Below are 19223 nucleotides of genomic sequence, written 5' to 3' on the forward strand. Positions count from 1 at the left end.
GGATATGTATATGCATGTGTGTGTGTGTGTGTGTATAAATAATTATAGATGTGTGTATTTGTGTGTTGTATCTGAGTGAAGCCATACTTGTATTTCCTAGCTCTGTCCATTGAGACAACCTAGAAGAAATGACAACCCAGTAGCAACCAGCACAATGACTATGCAAAACTTGGTTTTTAAATATTAACCTCTACTAAAAGAAAGCAGGGCTCCTTGGAAAAAGATCCGCTTCTACACTTAGGGCAAGGGAGGTATAGGATGAATCTGGTGTACCTTGCTATGCCAGAAAACATGTCAAAAAGATATAGCAGCCAACCTAAAGGAGCTCCTACTGCCTCCATAGGGAACAATTTGAAAATTAAAAGATTTTATTTATTAAATAAAATATGAATACACAGATCTATACTGATAAATGAATACATAAATATATGGGAGAGAAGTGAAAGATCTTCTTTTTTCTTTTTTTCTTAAAGATTGGCACCTGAGCTAACATCTGTTGCCAATCTTTTCTTTTTCTTTCTTCTTCTCCCCAAAGCTCCCCAGTACATAGTTGTATATTCTAGTTGTAGGTCCTTCTGGTTGTGTTATGTGGGACGCCACCTCAACACGGCCTGATGAGTAGTGCCATGTGCGTGCCCAGGATCCAAACTGGTGAAACCCTGGGCCACTGAAGTGGAGTGCATGAACTTAACCACTCGGCCATGGGGCCAGCCCTGAAAGATCTTCTTATGGTAGAATGCCAACTAATAAATGTAGAAGGAATGTTGGAAATAGACAACATTCTTTGACAACTATCATATTGGTTGATTTAGGCAGAAGCGGGCAATGGACTCTGGCTAGTAGGTAGAGATTTGATAAGGAAAAAGATTAAGGTAGTATCAGAATACCTCTCCAAAAAACACTAATCAATTACAAGGAGGAAAATATTGAATTTAAGCTGGATAAACCTGGTGGTCATCAAGATGACCAGATGATCAAGGTCAACAACATGGTGGCAGGGTAGGTCAACATCACACTTCCTGCTTCCTGACATAATGCACGGAGAAGTGCACAGCATTGGTTCTGCAATTCTGTAAGCGGAATTTCTGCAAAGAACGGACGACCTGAGTCGGGTAATGAGGAAAGAGGGTTATCTTACAGAATGTAAGCCCTGTATTCTTTCAAACTGATAAGAACATGAAAAAGAACTGTTCCAGATTGAAGAAGTCTGCAAAGATATGACAATTAAATGCAATAGGTATTCCTGGACAGAATCCTGGACCAGAAAGAAAAAAGTCATTGTTGGGATAGTTGCTGAAATTTGAACAGGGTCTGAGCACAGGACGGTAGCGTTGTATTGAAGTTGATTTCCTGATTTGGAGAGTCGTAAATAGGTTATGTAGGAGTGTGCCTCACTCTTTGGAAAAGTTGTGTTAACAGAGAGAGAATACAAACTTAAGGTTAATATTTAATAATAAAACATATAAAACAAATACTCACCAATAACTTTCACAAAATAAGCATCTGCTTCAAAGTTATTTTTTAGTGTATGGATAGCAAAATCATTCTTTGTATATCCTTTACTCAGTACTATAATGTCCAAGATTCCCTGGAAAAAAAACATAAAAAAGGTAAGAACAAACTACTCGACTGACTGAGAAAAAATGATGAAAAAGCATGGCATGTTTATCATGTAAATATAAACCTTATTTATTCAATTCAACATTCAAAATATATAAAAAGTTGAATAGTAAAATATAAATAAAATGAAAAAATCTGTAATTTTAATCTCTGGAGATAATTGTTAGCATTTTAACATATTTCCTTCCATTCGTATTTGCATGAATTTTTATAGGCCTATGATATGGACTGCCAAACCATTTCCAAACACCAGAGAAAGAAGAGTATCTTTTCATCTATCCTGGCTACTACAGCATATTATCATTTTCTTTTTCCTAAAAAACGGGGAAGCTTTGCTAATTTTATCGGTGGGAAAAAAAGGTGTGTTCATTTCCATTCCATTGACTCTTAATGAGGTTGATCATTTATGGTATTTTTTCAAATGTTAGCCACTTGTGTTTTTTCTCTAAATTGACTATGTTCTGTTTTTCCAAAGGGAATTTTTGGTGACTTATATCAGTTTGTATAAACCCTTTTTTATCTTAAGGATATTAATTATTTGACTCTTTCATAGCAACTTTATTTCCCAGATTTAAAAACAATTTTAAATTTCATTTATGATTTTTTTATGTACAGAAATTAAAAATTGATCTGTAGTCAATTCTCTTGATTTTTCCCTGGTGATATTTTTGCCAATTAATTTTATGCTTGGAAACTGCTAATAAAAAGTGAAATAATATAAGATTTTGTAGCAGAGAGACAGAAGAAAATAAGGACCTGCATAATTCATATAATTGAAAATTGGCCTCTTATAAAAAACAAAAGAAAATAAAAAACGGGGTTGAGGCAGACATAAATGTCCTGATGGATATTTAACTTTTTAAAATACTCAAGTTATTTTACAAGGATATACTGTGATACATTAACTCTGGAATTTAACACATTTTTATTAGAATTTATTATTTTTCTGAGTGGTAGACTGGCTTTTCACATTAGAAAGGAGGAAACCTGGGCCCTGAGTGCCTTTCACAAGGGCACCTGGCACATGAAGACAGAGTCACAAGAATCTGTCCTCTAGTTCACAAAGTTAAAAGAGAGCACTGAACTCATGCTCCTTGCTCTTTGCAGGGTCTTTGTATGTTGGCTGTGCTTTTGTCTACTGACGCACATGTACATTTGTCAGTCTCAGAAGATGATTCTCTAGAGGTTTAATCTAAATAAGCACAAAATGAGATAAAGGCATTTTCATATTTCACTGTACTGATCAGCCAATGGTGTCAATAAATTTGTTCCCTCTGCCATTTATTGTAAAAGGGGCTTGCTTTAACTCATTTGCTTTCATTATCTCGTCTACATTTCCTGGTCAAACAGGGTGTAGCAAAAGTGAGATGAGGTAGCTGGCAATTAGAAGCCAAACACACAGGAGAGCTCTGAACTCACATCTTCGTAAATGTCAAAGAAGGTGGCAACCACGGCGTCCCTGATTTGATTTAGGTCCATCAGCTCCCAGTAGACTCTAAACATACGATGTGCCCCTTCGCAGCTTGCATTATTACAAGGGACGTTCTCCAGTAAAAAGGCCTGCTGATTGCTGTAAGACAAAGGAAAGGCTTTTAGTTAATATAACACGTCAGTGTTGTGTGGCATCAGCTGTGCTGTGTTTCCTAGAATCAAAGAGATGGTAAATGATATATAGTGAAATGATGTTTACAAACTCCACATCTTATTGATTACTGTACTGTGTCATAAAAAACTTAAATTGTTGGCTATCTTTTGTCAGCCTTTGGCAAAAATCCTCTGAGGCTAGTTGGCTGCTGGCCTCTCTCTCCTCATGTGGAGTTTCCAAGTCCCTATCTCCTTCCTCCCTTGCTGCTCTACAGCCATCAGCCCTGTGTTCCATGACTGTGTTCCTGGACCCTGTCATTATCCCTTTAGATGTGTATAACTCCTCAAGTGAATATCTGCATTTTAACTGGAGACCCCTCATATCCTCAAGTCTTGTAAACCCAAAGCAGTGAATCCATAATGACAGAATTTCAGCTTCCCAGCCAGGCAGTAGAATAGACATTGCTGGGCACCCTTCAGATAAAAGCAGTGTTGTATTTGTATAGCTCTCAAGTCCTCCGTCTTGAATCCTACTCTGCAGGCAAAGAGGTTATGAACTTAGATTTTGGAGCCAGATTACACGGATTCAAACCCTGGCTCTGTCATTTAGAAGCTCTGTGACCTTGAGCAAGTTATTTAACCTCCTGAAGACTCAGATCCTTATTTGTAAATTGAGTAATGAGAATACTTATATTATAGGATTGTTGTAACAATGAAATGAAATACTGAATGCAAAGTACTTGGAATAATTCCTGTTATCCTGTTAGCTCTCAGGAGAAGTGTTTATACTATCGTCCTTCTTATTTATGTAGTGCAACATCATGCCATGTAAAAAGATTTCCTTTAGAGATAGAAGTAACTTTGGTAAATAGTGTAGTTTTATGTAATGGCTTCCATTTATAGGCATTTTCCAAGAAATACATTCCTTCATTTTCCTCTATGTACATAGAAAATAACAGGCTAACTGGCTTAAATTTCATTACATTCAATTTTCTCTATTAATTATTTTAAAAAAATGATAAAGACAGATTTCTTTTTTTCCACATGAAAATATTACTCTGGGTCTGGGCAATTTGGAAAAGAAAAAAAAGTCCTATTATAAGATAGGAAAATTTCTAAGTGTTCAATATAGTAAGGAAACCTATGTACAAAATATTCAATTTGCATGACGTACTAAATATATGATTGACTTTTCTAGATAAAAAATTCCAACACAAACAGTTTATAACAACAATTCTTTACCAAAGAAAAACACCTCCCAGGTTCTAACATTTACCTGGAAAACTTTGAGGTGACTTTGCTTAAGACCTAACACACAACAGTATTCTTTCACTAGAAGCAATGATTTCTTGTCTCCTGTGTAATAACTGATGCTTAAATTCTAATTTGTAATATTCTTTCCTGGAAATTTACCCTTTCCAGGAAATTTTTTTTATTAAGATTATGATAGATTACAACCTTGTGAGATTTCAGTTGTACATTATTGTTAGTAATTTTGTGGGTACACCACTTCACCCTTTGTGCCCTCCCTCCACCCCCCCTTTTCCCTGGTAACCACCGATCGGTTCTCCTATAAGTGAGGTCATATAGAATTCGACTTTCTCTGTCTGGCTTATTTCGCTTAACATAATACCCTCAAGGTCCATCCATGTTGATGCGAATGGAACAATCTGGTCCTTTTTTATGGCTGAGTAGTATTCCATTGTGTATATATACCATATCTTCTTTATCCAGTTGTCAGTTTCTGGGCATTTAGGTTGGTTCCACGTCTTGGCTATTGTAAATAATGCTGCGATGAACATAGGGGTGCATGGGATTCTTGGGATTGCTGATTTCAGGTTCTTAGGATAGATACCCAGTAGTGGGATAGCTGGGTCATAGGGTATTTCTATTTTTAACTTTTTGAGAAATCTCTATACTGTTTTCCATAGTGGCTGCACTAGTTTGCATTCCCACCAACAGTGTATGAGGGTTCCTTTTTCTCCACAACCTCTCCAACATTTGTCACTTTTGGTTTTGGATATTTTTGCCAATCTAACGGGTGTAAGGTGATATCTTAGTGTAGTTTTGATTTGCATTTCCCTGATGATTAGCAATGATGAACATCTTTTCATGTGTCTATTGGCCATACTTATATCTTCTTTGGAGAAATGTCTGTTCATGTCCTCTGCCCATTTTTTGATCGGGTTGTTTGTTTTTTTGTTGTTAAGCTGTGTGAGTTCTTTGTATATTATGGATATTAATCCTTTGTCGGATAAGTAGCTTGTAAATATTTTTTCCCAATTAGTGGGCTGTTTTTTTGTTTCAATCCTGTTTTCCCTTGCTTTGAAGAAACTCTTTAGTCTGATGAAGTCCCATTTGTTTATTCTTTCTATTGTTTCCCTCATCTGAGGAGTTCTAGTGTTTTCCAGAAAATTTTTAGCTAAACAATTTTACTAGATATTTCACAGAAATGAAGAACACTCTATTTTGTTATTAGGATATTATATGGAAGCACGGCAACAGATGGCGAAGGCAGCCTTCCAATGGTCTCCTACAGGCAAGGCCCGCACTGGCCAGCCCTCTGAGTGGGTGTGTGCTGCCGCTTTCCCTTTAAAGGGGAATGTGCGCATCTCATTACCATATTATAACTTGGACCACAATTTCAAATTCACAATGTACAACCTAGAACAAGAACTCTAATCGCAGTTGTGCAATTTAAAATATTTTAATTTTGATATGAGTTTGTAAAGATTATAAATGCCATGTGCCATGGTTCTCGTCTCACTGCTAACTAGCTTAGTCTTGCACTGTGGAACTTGGGGTCTGTAAAATTTCAGTTCTTTTAAGTTCTACTGAGCTCTACAGCTAGAGCCCAACACTTAGCTTTAAAAATAAAATTCCATTTAAACCTAGGAAGGAAGAACCTTGATTGATCTGGCTTGGAGACCCATGGGGAGAAATAATCTTGCTTCTTTTTTTTGTTTTATTTTTGAGGAAGATTAGCCCTGAGCTAACATCCAATGCTAATCCTCCTCTTTTTGCTGAGTAAGACTGGCCCAGAGCTAACATCTGTGCTCATCTTCCTCTATTTTATATGTGGGACGCCTGCCACAGCATGGCTTGATGAGCAGTGTGTAGATCCGTGACAATGACCAAACCAGCGAACCTGGGCTGCCGAAGAGGAGCATGTGAACGTAACTGCTACGCTGCCATTAGGCCGGCCCCCAATCTTGCTTCTTTTGAGTCTGTTTCACTATGTGTTCTTGGCAATTACAACCAATATATCTTTTTTAAGATTGTTTTTTCAAAACTATGTCACAAGTTGTAAAATTCAAGTAAGGGAGACATTTAAAAAGTTGAAATCCTTCCTTTCCGGCGATAACTATTGTTAAAGATTTGATGTGCATCTTTCTAAACCTTCTTCTAGGAATGTACAAATATATGAGTACCCATATCATTAAGAAAACACCCAATTGGGTTTTACAACATATTTTTCTGTAACTTTTTTCTTTCCATTCAATAATCTAGCATACACATGGGGGAAAGGCATATAGTCTGAATGAGGACTTTTGATATCTGTTTTGAAAATTCTCCCCAGAGAAGTTGTACCCATTTATATCTCTCAGCAGCAGCCCATCAAATTGCCCGTTTCCCCACACACTCATAATCTTTTCAACGGCTACTCTACTATATGGCTAAGCCATCATTCATTTTAACACCATGTTATTGACAGTCAGGTTATCTTCAATTGTTCTCCACTACAAACACACACACAGACACACACACACACACGTAAAAGTCATTTTTCCTTGGGAATTTATAAAACAATTTCCAGACGACAGTCATCTGGGCAAAGGATATGTATATTTTAAATACCAACAGGTAAAGCTAAATGGCCTTCTAAAAAATGCACCAATTAATACTTCTAGTAGTGTACGAGCACATCCTTCTTCATATTTTGCCAATATGAAGTATCACTGCCTCTTATTTTTGCCAGTTGGGTAGCTTAAAAAATGATCTCATTCTCCTGATTACGACAGAAGCTGAGAATTACTTTTTCATTTATCGGCTATTCGTGTTTCTTCTGAGAATTGGCATAGATTTCTGTTTATTGATTGATTTTTTAGGACATCTCTGATTGTTATGGACATTAGCCCCCTACTTGTTGTTATCATATCCTTATTTGTAAAATGGGGGTGGAAATTACCTCAAATGGCTGTTCTAAGGATTAAATGAGAAAATACATGGTAAAGCATTTAGTATAGTGCCTGGTACTAGCACAGCACACAGTCAATATCTGCTATTATTATTATTATATATGCTGTTACTATTACTCCAATGTGTTGCAAAAATTTTGCCCCATCCTTTTGTTTTTAAAATTTATGGTGTCCTTCAAGAGAAGGTTTATAATATTTATATAGCCATTTATAACAATATTTTTCTTTATGGCGCATAAGAAATGTCAAAGGAAGTCCATCAGGCAGATGGAAAATAACACCAGATGAATATCTACAGTTACAGAAAGAAATGCAAAGCAGTGAAAATGTTACATATGTAGGCAGACACAAAAGATATTTTTTATTATTTAAACCTCTTTAAGATAATTGATAATTAAACAACAGAGTGTGGTATTAACAATATAAGTAGATGTAAAATGTGTGAAATAATAGCGCAAAGGCCAGGAGGGGAGAAACAGAAATACGCTTATGCTGTAAGGTTCTTAAACTATAAGTGAAGTGGTACAATATTGTTTGAAGATAGACTAGGGTAAGTTAAAGATGCATCCCCTAAAATAACTAGATTTATAGTTAATATGTTAGCAAAAAAGATAAAATGGAATAATGAAAGATGCTCAACTAATTTAAATGAAAGCAGAAAGAGGAAAAAGACAACAAAGAAGAAAATAAATAACAAGACCCTAGACTTACAACCTGACCATATCAATATTGACATGAAATAAAAAGGCACAGATTGTCAGCTTAGATTAAAAAGACCAAACTATATGCTGTGGCTTTCTAAAAGAAATCCACCTTAAATATAAAGACACAAATAGCAATTTGCAAATCATGTATCTGATCAGAGACTTGTATCTAGAATATATAAAAAACTCTCATAAATCAGTAATAAAAAAGACAATCCGTTTTCAAAAACGGACTGAAGAGACATTTCTCCAATGAAGAGAAACAAACGGCCAATATGCATATATACGCTCAACATAATTAGCCAACAATGAAGTCCAAATCAAAATCACAATGAGAAACCACTTCACATCCACTAAAATGGCTATACTAAAAAAAGACAGATGAGAAGTGTTGGTGCAACGTGGAGAAATTGGAACCCTTACATATTTTTGAGGGACATGTAAAATGGTACAGGTGCTTTGGAAGACAGTCTGGCAGTTCCTCAACAACCCGATCAAAAAATGGGCACAGGATACGAACAGATATTTTTCAAAAGAAGATATACAGATGGCCAGTAGGCACATGAAAAGATGTTTAACATCACTAATCATTAAGGAAATGCAAATCAAAACTACTATGAGACATTACCCCGTGCTCGTCAGAATGGCTATTAAAAAAGACAAGAAATAACAAGTGTTGGAAAGGATGGGGAGAAAAGAGAACCCTCATACACTGCTGGTGGGAATGCAAACTGGTGCAGCCACTATGGAAAACAGTATGGAGATTTCCCAAAACATTAAAAATAGACACACCATATGGTCGAGTTATTCCACTTCTGGGTATTTATCCAAAGAACATGAAAACAACTAATCCGACAAGATATATGCACCCCTATGTTCATTGCAGCATTATTCACAATAGCTAAGACTTGTAGGCAACCCAAGTGCCAACTGACGGACGAATGGATAAAGAAGTGATATATATATATATATATACATATATATACACACACACACACACACACGCAATGGAGTACTACTCAGCCATAAAAAAGACAAAATTATGCTATTTGATACAACACGGATGGACATTAGGGGTATTATGCTAAGCAAAACAAGTCAGAGAAAAACAAATAGCAGATAATTTCACTAATATGTGGAAGATAAACAAACACACACATAGATAAGCAGAACAGATTGGTAGTTAATAGACAGGAAGGTGGCAGGGGGAGGGTGAAAGGGGTAAAGGGGCACATGTGATGGTGACTGATGGAAACTAGACTTCTGGTGGTGAACACAATGCAGTCTATACAGAAGCTGAAATATAGTACTGTAAACCTGAAATTTACACAATGTTAGAAACCAATGTGACCTTAATAAAATAAAAAAGAAATGAAATACTTAGGTATCTGACAAAAGATGTACAAGACCTGAGCAATGAAAACTATAACACACTGCTCAGAAAATTAAAGACCAAAAATAAAATAAAAGGATACACACACACACAGTGTTCATGGATCCAAAGACTCAACATAGTTGTCAATTATCTTCATATTGATTTACAGATTCAATCAAAATCTCAGCAGATGTTTTTTTCTTGCAGAAATTGACAAACTCATCCTAGAATTCAGAGAAAATGCCCAGGATGAACTTTTTCAAAATTAAGTACTTCTGAGCTTTGAAAGACATTGTTCAATGAAGAGACAAGTCAGTGATGAGATAAAATATTTGCAAAAAACATATCTAATAAAGAATATGTATATAAAGAACTTTCAAAACTCAATAATGAGAAAAGAAATATCCCAAGTAAAAGGTGGGCAAAAGACTTGAGCAGACACTTCACCAAAGAAGATGTGTGAGAGCCAAATAATCAAATAAAAAGATATTCAAAAATCATCAATTACAGAAATAATCAAAATTAAAACTACAAAGAGTTACATTACAAACAAAATAGCTAAAATTAAAGAAGACTAACCATACCAATGTTGAAGAAAATGTGAAGCAACTGGAACTGTTTGGCATTTTCTTAAAAAGTTAAACATATACCTTCCAAAAACGTAGCCATTCCATTCCCAGGTTTACCCGAAGCAAATGAAAGCTTATGTCCAGACAATGACTTTTACAGGAATGTTCATGGCAGATTATTTGTAATAACTGGATCTGATAAAAACTCAAATGTCCATCAATATATAAATGGGTATAATAAGCAAATTGTGATATATCCATACAATGGAATAGTCCTCAGCTATAATAAGCAATGAACTAAAGATACATATAATGACATGGATGAATCTCAGTATTATAATGCTGAGTGAAGGAATCTAAACATAAAAAAGCAGATATTGCGTGATTCCATTTGCATAAAATAGCAGAAAATGCAATCTAACCTACAGTGTCAGAAAGCAGACTGGCGCTTGCCTGTGGGATGAGGAGCAGGTGGAAGGAGGAGAACGGCAGACTACAAAGGGTTAAAAAGACACTTCTGTGGGTGATGGATATCTTATCCTTATCTTGACTGCAGTGATATTTTCATAGGTGGTATATGTCAAAATTTATCAATGTACATACCTGAAAGATACACAGTTTACTCTATGTCAATTAAACCTCAACAAAGCTGTTAAAAATATATGGTACCCCTTCATAAGAAAAACATCAAAAACACAAGCAACAAAAGAAAAAATAAACTTGACATCATCAAAATGAAAAACATCTGTGCTTCAAAGGACAGCATCAAGAAAGTGAAAAGACAACCCAAAGCATGGGAGAAAATTTTTGCAAATCATTATATCTGACAACGGACTTGTATCTAGAATATACAAAGAATTCTTACATCTCAATAATAAAAAGACAAATAACTCAATTTTAAAAATGAGCAAAGGATCTCAACAGACGATTATCCAAGAAAGATACACAAATGGCCAATAATTACATAAAAGGAAGCTCAGCATCATTTACTCATCAGGAAACTGCAAACCACAACAAGATAATACTTCATTCCCATTAGGATGGCTACAACAGAAAAGACAGGTAATAACTAACGCTGCTGAGCATGTGGAAAAACTGGACCCCTCATACATAGCTGATTGGAATGTAAAATGGTGCAGCTGCTTTGGAAAACAGTCCGGCAGTTCCTCAAATGGTTAAACATAGCGTTCCATTCCTAAGTATTTTCCGCTCCTACGTAAATCTCAAGAGAAACGAAAACATGTCCTCACAAAAACTTGTATGTGAATGTTCACAGCAGTATGATTCAAAATAGCCAAAAAGTAGAAACAACCCAAACATGTATCAACTGATAGAAAATGTGGTATATCTCTACAACGGAATATACTCAACAACAGAAAGAAATGAAGTACTGATACAAGCTACCATACGGATGAACCTTGAAAACATTACGCTAAATCAAACAGCCAGTTATAGAGTACCGTGTATTGTTTGATTACATTTACATAAAACGGCCAGAAACGGCAAAACTACAGAGACAGAGAGTAGATGAGTGGTTTGCTAGGGCTGGTGAGATTGGACAGTGATAGCTAAGGTGAGTGGGGCTTCTTTCTAGCGTAATGAAAATGTTCTAAAATTGATTGTGGTGATGGATGCACAACTGTGTGAATATACTAAAAGCCACTGAATTGTATATGGTAAATGGTTGAACTGTATGGTGTGTGAATTATATCTTAAAAAAGCTGTTAATAAAAAAACAGAAGTAATTGCAGAAAATTTTAAGTGACAAGAAAACCCCACGGGAAATGCTTAAGTGACATAACATGTAAAATGCACGTATCAAATGCCTCTTCTCTGAGTAGGCCAGTATTTAAAGACCTAGCGTGCAGCCTTTTTAGGCTGGTTTTAATTTCTCTTCAAAGGCTATAAACTAAGTGTTGTTTCTCGGTACACTACCACTTGACAAAGTTTGGGTTATTCTAGGTTAATATGCTATGTGTATCTGTCTTATTTCTCATTAAGAAAGGTAGCTGATGGATCATTTAACTTGAAGTTTGATTTTCTCCCTGGCTGATCTTAGAGCTTGTGTGTCCGCTTTAGTCATTTCTATCTCCAGTGAGTTGTGCTCTTCTAGATTGTCCTTAACTCTCTTCCTCTTAATTCCCCAATTTCATTATCAGCCTAGGCTCAAATTGAAGGAGAAGAGCTTCAATTTGGGGATATGTCTATCTTTCTGTGTAAACCTTAGAAAGGCAGTTTTACACACAGAAGAAAAACAAATTAAGAAGAAACATAAGTCAGTCCATTAGGAATCTTCTAAAAATGAAACAGTTTTTGTTTGAATTGATGCTTTAAAACCCATGCTGCCAGCTATTGGTAAATGCAGAATTCTCAGCCAAGCTAATATAACAAAATAAAACTTCCACTTTGAAATACTAAAAATTACTGAAGTGTTTCTGTAATACAGACTACTGACAATTAGAAATGTTCAAAAAGGTGATAAACTTGATATCCAGAATAAATTTCATTTGAGCTCTGGGCAAAAGCAATACATTTATTCCCTAGACAGTATCTAGGATTTAAGATTCAGTTGGTGGTAAATATTTCTTGAATAAAAGGAGGAGGCTAGCCATCTTTTGTAGAACAAGGCCAACTGAAAGGCAAAACTTAGATGAAAGACTGGATGCTAAAAGGTCCTGTCAAATAACTGGTTAGAAAAGATTTTGTCAGGTTTTAATTTATCTTTATTCAAAGGTATTCCTTACATTGGCCAATTTGGTAGCCACTCCAACACTTTCTTTCCAGGGATTATAATATGTTTTTTATTATGTAAAATGAAATATAACAGTCATTTATTTGTTAGTTGGATAATGGTATAAACAGGATATTCAGACTTTAGAGTGAGAAATTCAGGGACATACCACAACTTATAAAGTACACATGCAGAAGGAACAAAGATTGGTTAGGAAATTACACTCATTCTCGTTCAGTTGTTAATCACTGTAGGATGCAGTCATGAGTTGGATAAGGGGAAAGGGAGAGAAGCAATGATGAAAGAGACATGGAAATGAAGGCCAATGTCCACATTTCCGGTTTGAGTTATGGGGTGAATGATGGCACACCACCTGAGATACACAGTACACTAAGAACAGGCTTAGGAGAGAGAAGACACTTTTAAGTTTGGGGTGACACAGGTAGAGCATCCAGGGGAAGTTATATACACAAGTGTGAGGCCCAGATACAGTGATTTCAAAGTCCTAAGCTTACCAGTGGCTATAAAATAGCCAAAGTAAATGGAGAACAACCAGAGTGAGGACAAAGGGATGAGAATGGAACCCTCAGAAACAGCAACGTTTAAGGTGGCCAAGATGAAAAGGAGTTCTCAGAGGAGACGGTAAAGGAACAGTTAGAGAGGATACAGAGGGAACTAGAAGAGTTTTAGGAGTAAATTATCAATAGCCAAACATAGGCAAGAATCTGGTGACATGAAGACTGTGACGTGTCCACGGGATTTGCCAGTTACAAGTCTCTGGGAGTGAATGAGAGGTTTAGCAGGGTGGAGTAGGTTGAAGCCAGACTGGCAGATTAATGGTGAATTTGAGGTAACAAAGTAAAGACAGCTGTCCAGAGTCACAATTTTTTTTTTTTAAAGTTTGGGGAGACTTGCATATATTTAAATCAAGAGTGGAATGAGAATATTTTGAAGGCAAAGGAGAGGGGATAATTGATGCAGCAAGATCCAGATGATAGAGGCAGAAGTGAAATGGAGAGGGTTTCATATAGAGACAGAGACATCAAGGAGGAAATAGTTACAATAATTCAGGGTAAGGAGAAAGTGACTTCAGCTGGGGATGTGGCAGGATTATGGAAAAGAAGACTGAAAATCACATTATTAAAACGGATTGTACTTGCTTGGGGGAGGAGAGTCAATGGTAATTTAACCCTTCTAGGCTCTAATGATTGGGCCTCTTTGTAGTAAACAGGAAAACCAGGAGAAAGAGTCGGATTTGAAGAGAGGGGAAGGTATGATTAAGTTTGGTTTTAGACAAGGCAACTTTGAGGAGATGGTCGGACATCCACATGGCAGAGAACACACGGTTTGAGATAAAGATCTGGGAGTTATTCACCTAGAAGTTAAGACAACTTGTGCTGTAAATCTGAATGAAATAGCTGAGGGACGAAATAAAGGAAAAACTAGCAATAGCTGAAGATTCTACCTTGTGGAATGTCCTCAGGGAGCAGATAAAAGACTTAAAACTAAAACAACAAGTTAGAAGCATGAAAATACGTATCTCACAGTGAGAGAGAGAAAATTGTGTCATCTGACATTAGAAATGACTTTTTTTGAATATGTGAACTTTAGCTAAATATGACATCTTCCCATGTGATTTGTTTTTTTTTTGTGAGGAAGATTGTCGCTGAGCTAACATCTGTGCTAATCTTCCTCTATTTTATGTGGGATGCCCCCACGGTGTGGCTTGACGTGTGGTGCTAGGTCTGTGCCCAGGATCCAACCTGCAAACTCTGGACCGCTGAAGCAGAGTGCACAAACTTAATCACTGTGCCACAGGCTGGCCCCCCAATGTGAGTTTTTTGAGTCATGCTATAAGCCAGTCTAAGCACTCAATAATTGAAGATTGCTTAAATTGACATAATGGAATATTTTACAATTACTAAAATGATATCATAAAAGTAATATTACTGACATAAAATTGTTCATAATATGTTAAGTGAAAAAAGCAGGTCATAAAACAGTATTAATGGTACGATCTTGTTTTGCAATACAAACAGAACATCACAAAGAACTCATAAACACACTCATGAGCACACAGAGGCCAACAGACTCTGACTCTGAGGAAGGTCACCTACTTCTCTGGGCAGCCTAGTGAGACGCATCACAAGGCCCAGAGCAGTCCTGCACTGCTGCACAAGAAAAGACTGAGTGCAACCAGTTGATATGACTCATTTTATAAAAGAATAATCCGAGAACACACACAAATCTTGTGTCCTCAAGCCAGCTCCTTGTGATGTCCATACTTATTTCAATGTCGCTGCTCACAGTATTTTTGTGATTCCTCTTTGAGGATGCCTTCAGAAGCTGCTGGGTCTTCTGATATCCTCAGTGACGGAAACCTTCAATGTGAGCAGGAAATGTGAACTTAAGTGTTATGGCTAAGTTAAGTAAATAGGCTGGTCAGTACAACATTTGTACAAAATCAAAGTATATATTAAGCAGTGAGACTTACGTGAGTCTGACTCTTTAAATGGCTTATTTTTATTGAGATATAATTCATATACCATAAAATTCACCATTTTAATGTGTTGAATTTAGCAGTTTTTGGTATATTCACAAGGTTGTACAACCATCACCATTATTAAATTCCAGATTATTTTCATAACCCTCATATGAAATCCCATATCCATTAGCAGTCACTCCCCATACAACTTACAGAAGAATTTCTAAAGTGTTTTAAATACTACTAGAGAAATACCTATTCTACTAAGGTGACTCTTGCGGAGAACTGATTCATCTGTATATATTATTTTTAGATAAATATCATCATATTCATTTATAATTGGAAATACTAGTGAAATTCAATCAAGGAAAACAAATTGTTTTCTCACCAGCCATATTTTGTTTTTACATCATATTCTAAGACCACCTTCTATGAAATATTCATTCGTTCATGAAAGCTAAGAAATCCTATGTACTTGAATACCTGTGAGACAAAATAACTAAGCATATTTAAGTTTCAATTTTATCTTCTTGGGAAAAGCTTGACAACATGCTGAGTTAAGGTAATTATGTACCTTAAAAAAAAGGGTATTATCCCATTAATGAAAATACATTAAAATAAGATCAAACCAGGAATGCATACATAATCACCTATTAAACCCTTTACTAAGTAGAGGCCAAAACACTTAGGTAATTAACTGAAACTCTGAAACAAAAAGCAGATGTAATAGAATTAGTGCTTCTGTAAAACTGGAAACTTTTTCCTCGTCAGGTCCTTCTTGGCCTTGAGTGACCCTAAGTCAATGTAAGATTTGAGTTCATCGTCCTAAATTACTTTCTACCATTACTTGAAGATGAGATAAAACTCTCTGTTCTTGGGGTAACAACGGCCTCAAAAATGCCAAGTAATGGCACACTTACGACAATGAAAATTTATAGAAAATATCACTAATAAATCATGACTCCTCTGTTAGGATACTCATGCTAACAAATAATAAGTTGTTGAAGATGTAGAAAGACTGGAACTACAAGTGGGAAAGACCATGAGTTCAACTTACATTCTGTGGGAAAAAAGCCCTGGTAAGTCTGTTTGAATACCCCAGCTATAATGTAAGAGGAGATTGAATTCAGTCAGTCCATGACTCCTCCTCCACTCTTTAGAAGTCTACTTCAAACTCTACGGCATATGAAAAATGACAGTTATGCACCAGTCTGCCTCACTTTGGTGTTCTACTTAGTCTTATATTCACTTATTGAGAAGGGAGGGAAGGAGTTTCTAAGACCTATGAACAACAGCATTTTAAAAGCTTGGCTAACAGTTCTGCAACCCGGAGGGGAAGGGCCGGAGCTCCGCCCGGGCAGCAGACAAAACTCTCTGTCTGCCGTTAGCAGAGGGGCCACGCTGAGCATTCATGGCTCCGGGAGAGGCCCGGAGAGAATCCCAGAGGGCGGGGCGAACCCCAGCTGCCGTTGCCCGCCCCGTGGGGCTAGGGATTGCCAGAGATCTCGGAGAGGACCGGGGCGGGGGAACTTTGAAAGGCCGGTTCTGCGACCCGGAGGGGAAGCGCCGGAGCTCCGCCCGGGCAGCAGACAAAACTCTCTGTCTGCCGTTAGCAGAGGGGCCACGCTGAGCATTCACGGCTCCGGGAGAGGCCCGGAGAGAATCCCAGAGGGCGGGGCGACCCCCTAGCAGCCGTTGCCCGCCCCGTGGGGCTAGGGATTGCCAGAGATCTCGGAGAGGACTGGGGCTGTGGGGAGTTCCAGAGACCCAGCTTAGTAGCCTAGGGGGAAACCCTACAGGCTCACGGCAGCCTTAGGGAAAGCCTCTGCACAGCACCAGTAGAAGGCACCCAGCCGCCAGCCACAAGGCTGGAAGACCCCAGGGTAAAAGCAGCATAGCTAGGTGTACTAACCACAGACTGTAGAAGATGCCAATAGCTCTCCTGCGACCCATAGAGGACAAGTGAGATTTGGTGGGTGCCGACAGCAACGGAGCGACAAATATAAGTGATCCCACCCCTGGCCGCTGGAAAAACCCATAACACCGTTGCAGACCCCAAGGAGAGAGCACATCTAGGCGGGCTGCAACAGTAGGCACCTGCAGCCTGAAGCCCCCCTGCGACGGCCCCCACGGCAGAGGACGGAATCCAAAGGGCCACTGTGGCTACGAAGAGGGGCCCAGGCCCAGTTCGCAACTACGGGCAGGGTTCCTGGTTGGTGAAGTATAAACAGCTGCTCCCCCCACCGCAGCAGCTGAAACAAGTGAAAGGAGCAACTAAACTCTATCTCCATGCGGAGGCACAAATCAACAACATCAAGCAATATGAAAAAATACATTAAATCTCCAGAACAGAAAGAAAGTAACAAATACACAGAAAACAATCCCAAAGAAAATGAGATATATAACCTAAATGACGATGACTTCAAAACAGCCATCATTAAGATTCTCAATGAGTTAAGAGAGAATTCTGACCGACAACTCAACGAGTTCAGGAGCTATGTCACAAAAGAGTTTGATACGATAAAGAAGAACCAAACAGAAATATTGGAAATGAAGAACACAATACAGGAGATTAAGAAAAATCTAGATGCTCTGAACAGTAGGGCCGATAATATGGAGGAAAGAATTAGCAATTTGGAAGATGGCAATATAGAATTGTTGCAGGCAGAGGAGGAGAGAGAAGCAAGACTAAAAAGAAATGAAGAAACTCTCCGAGATTTATCAGACACAATTAGGAGATGCAACGTAAGGATTATAGGTATACCAGAGGGAGAAGAGAAGGAGAAAGGGGCAGAAAACCTATTCAAAGAAATAATGGCTGAGAACTTCCCAAATCTGGTGAGGGAGATGGATCTTCAGGTGACAGAAGCCAATAGATCTCCAAACTTTATCAATGCAAGAAGACCAACTCCACGGCATATAGTAGTGAAGCTAGCAAAAGTCAACGACAAGGAGAAAATATTAAGGACAGCCAGGCAAAAGAAACTAACCTACAAAGGAACCCCCATCAGGCTATCAGCAGATTTCTCAGCAGAAACTTTACAGGCTAGAAGAGAGTGGAATGATATATTCAAAAATCTGAAGGACAAAAATCTACAGCTGAGAATTCTCTACCCAGCAAAAACATCCTTCAAATACGATGGAGAAAAAAAAACTTTCCCAGATAAACAAAAATTAAGGGAGTTCATTGCCACAAAACCTCCTCTTCAGGAAATCCTCAGGAAAACCCTCATTCCTGAAAAATCCAAAAAAGGAAAGGGGCTACAAAACCAAGAGCAGAGGAGATAAGTAGAAGGACAACAACAGAGAGTAGCAGCTCTACATCAGAACAGATTAAACCATGGGACGAGAAACAAAGGAAACTGAAGAAAACCGGAAAACAAGACACAAAATGGGAGTGGTAGGCCCCCACGTCTCAATAATCACTCTAAATATAAATGGATTGAACTCCCCAATCAAAAGACACAGAGTGGCAGGATGGATCAAAGAACAAGATCCTCCAGGAAACACACCTCAGCCCCAAAGACAAACACAGACTCAGAGTGAAGGGATGGAGAACAGTACTCCAAGCTAATAATGAACAAAAGAAAGCAGGTGTTGCTATACTAATATCAGACAAGGTAGATTTCAAAGCAAAACAGATAAAGAAAGATAAAGAGGGACAGTATATAATGATAAAAGGGACTCTCCACCAAGAAGACATAACACTTATAAATATATACGCACCCAACACAGGAGCACCAAAATTTGTAAAGCAACTCTTAATAGAACTAAAAGAAGACATCAACAACAATACAATAATAGTAGGGGACCTCAACACACCATTAACACCAATGGACAGAACATCCAGACAGAAAATCAACAATAATAGAATTAAATGAAAAATTAGACCAGATGGACTTAATAGATATATATAGAACACTTCATCCAAAAACAGCAGGTTACACATTCTTCTC

General features: G+C 37.5%; 1 protein-coding gene across 1 annotated transcript in view; it reads right to left on the reverse strand.

Annotated features, from left to right (window-relative positions):
- Positions 1–19223, reverse strand: part of ITFG1 (integrin alpha FG-GAP repeat containing 1) — a 283980-nt gene that overhangs the window by 99695 nt on the left and 165062 nt on the right. The window contains exons 11-12 of the mRNA XM_046680407.1: positions 3040–3190; positions 1480–1588 (exon numbers count right to left, since the gene is read on the reverse strand). Of these exons, the coding sequence (XP_046536363.1) occupies positions 1480–1588; positions 3040–3190 (260 nt within the window). The remainder of the gene's footprint in view (positions 1–1479; positions 1589–3039; positions 3191–19223) is intronic.

The sequence above is a fragment of the Equus quagga genome, chromosome 13, assembly GCF_021613505.1.
Source record: "Equus quagga isolate Etosha38 chromosome 13, UCLA_HA_Equagga_1.0, whole genome shotgun sequence".
Taxonomy (NCBI): Eukaryota; Metazoa; Chordata; class Mammalia; order Perissodactyla; family Equidae; genus Equus; species Equus quagga.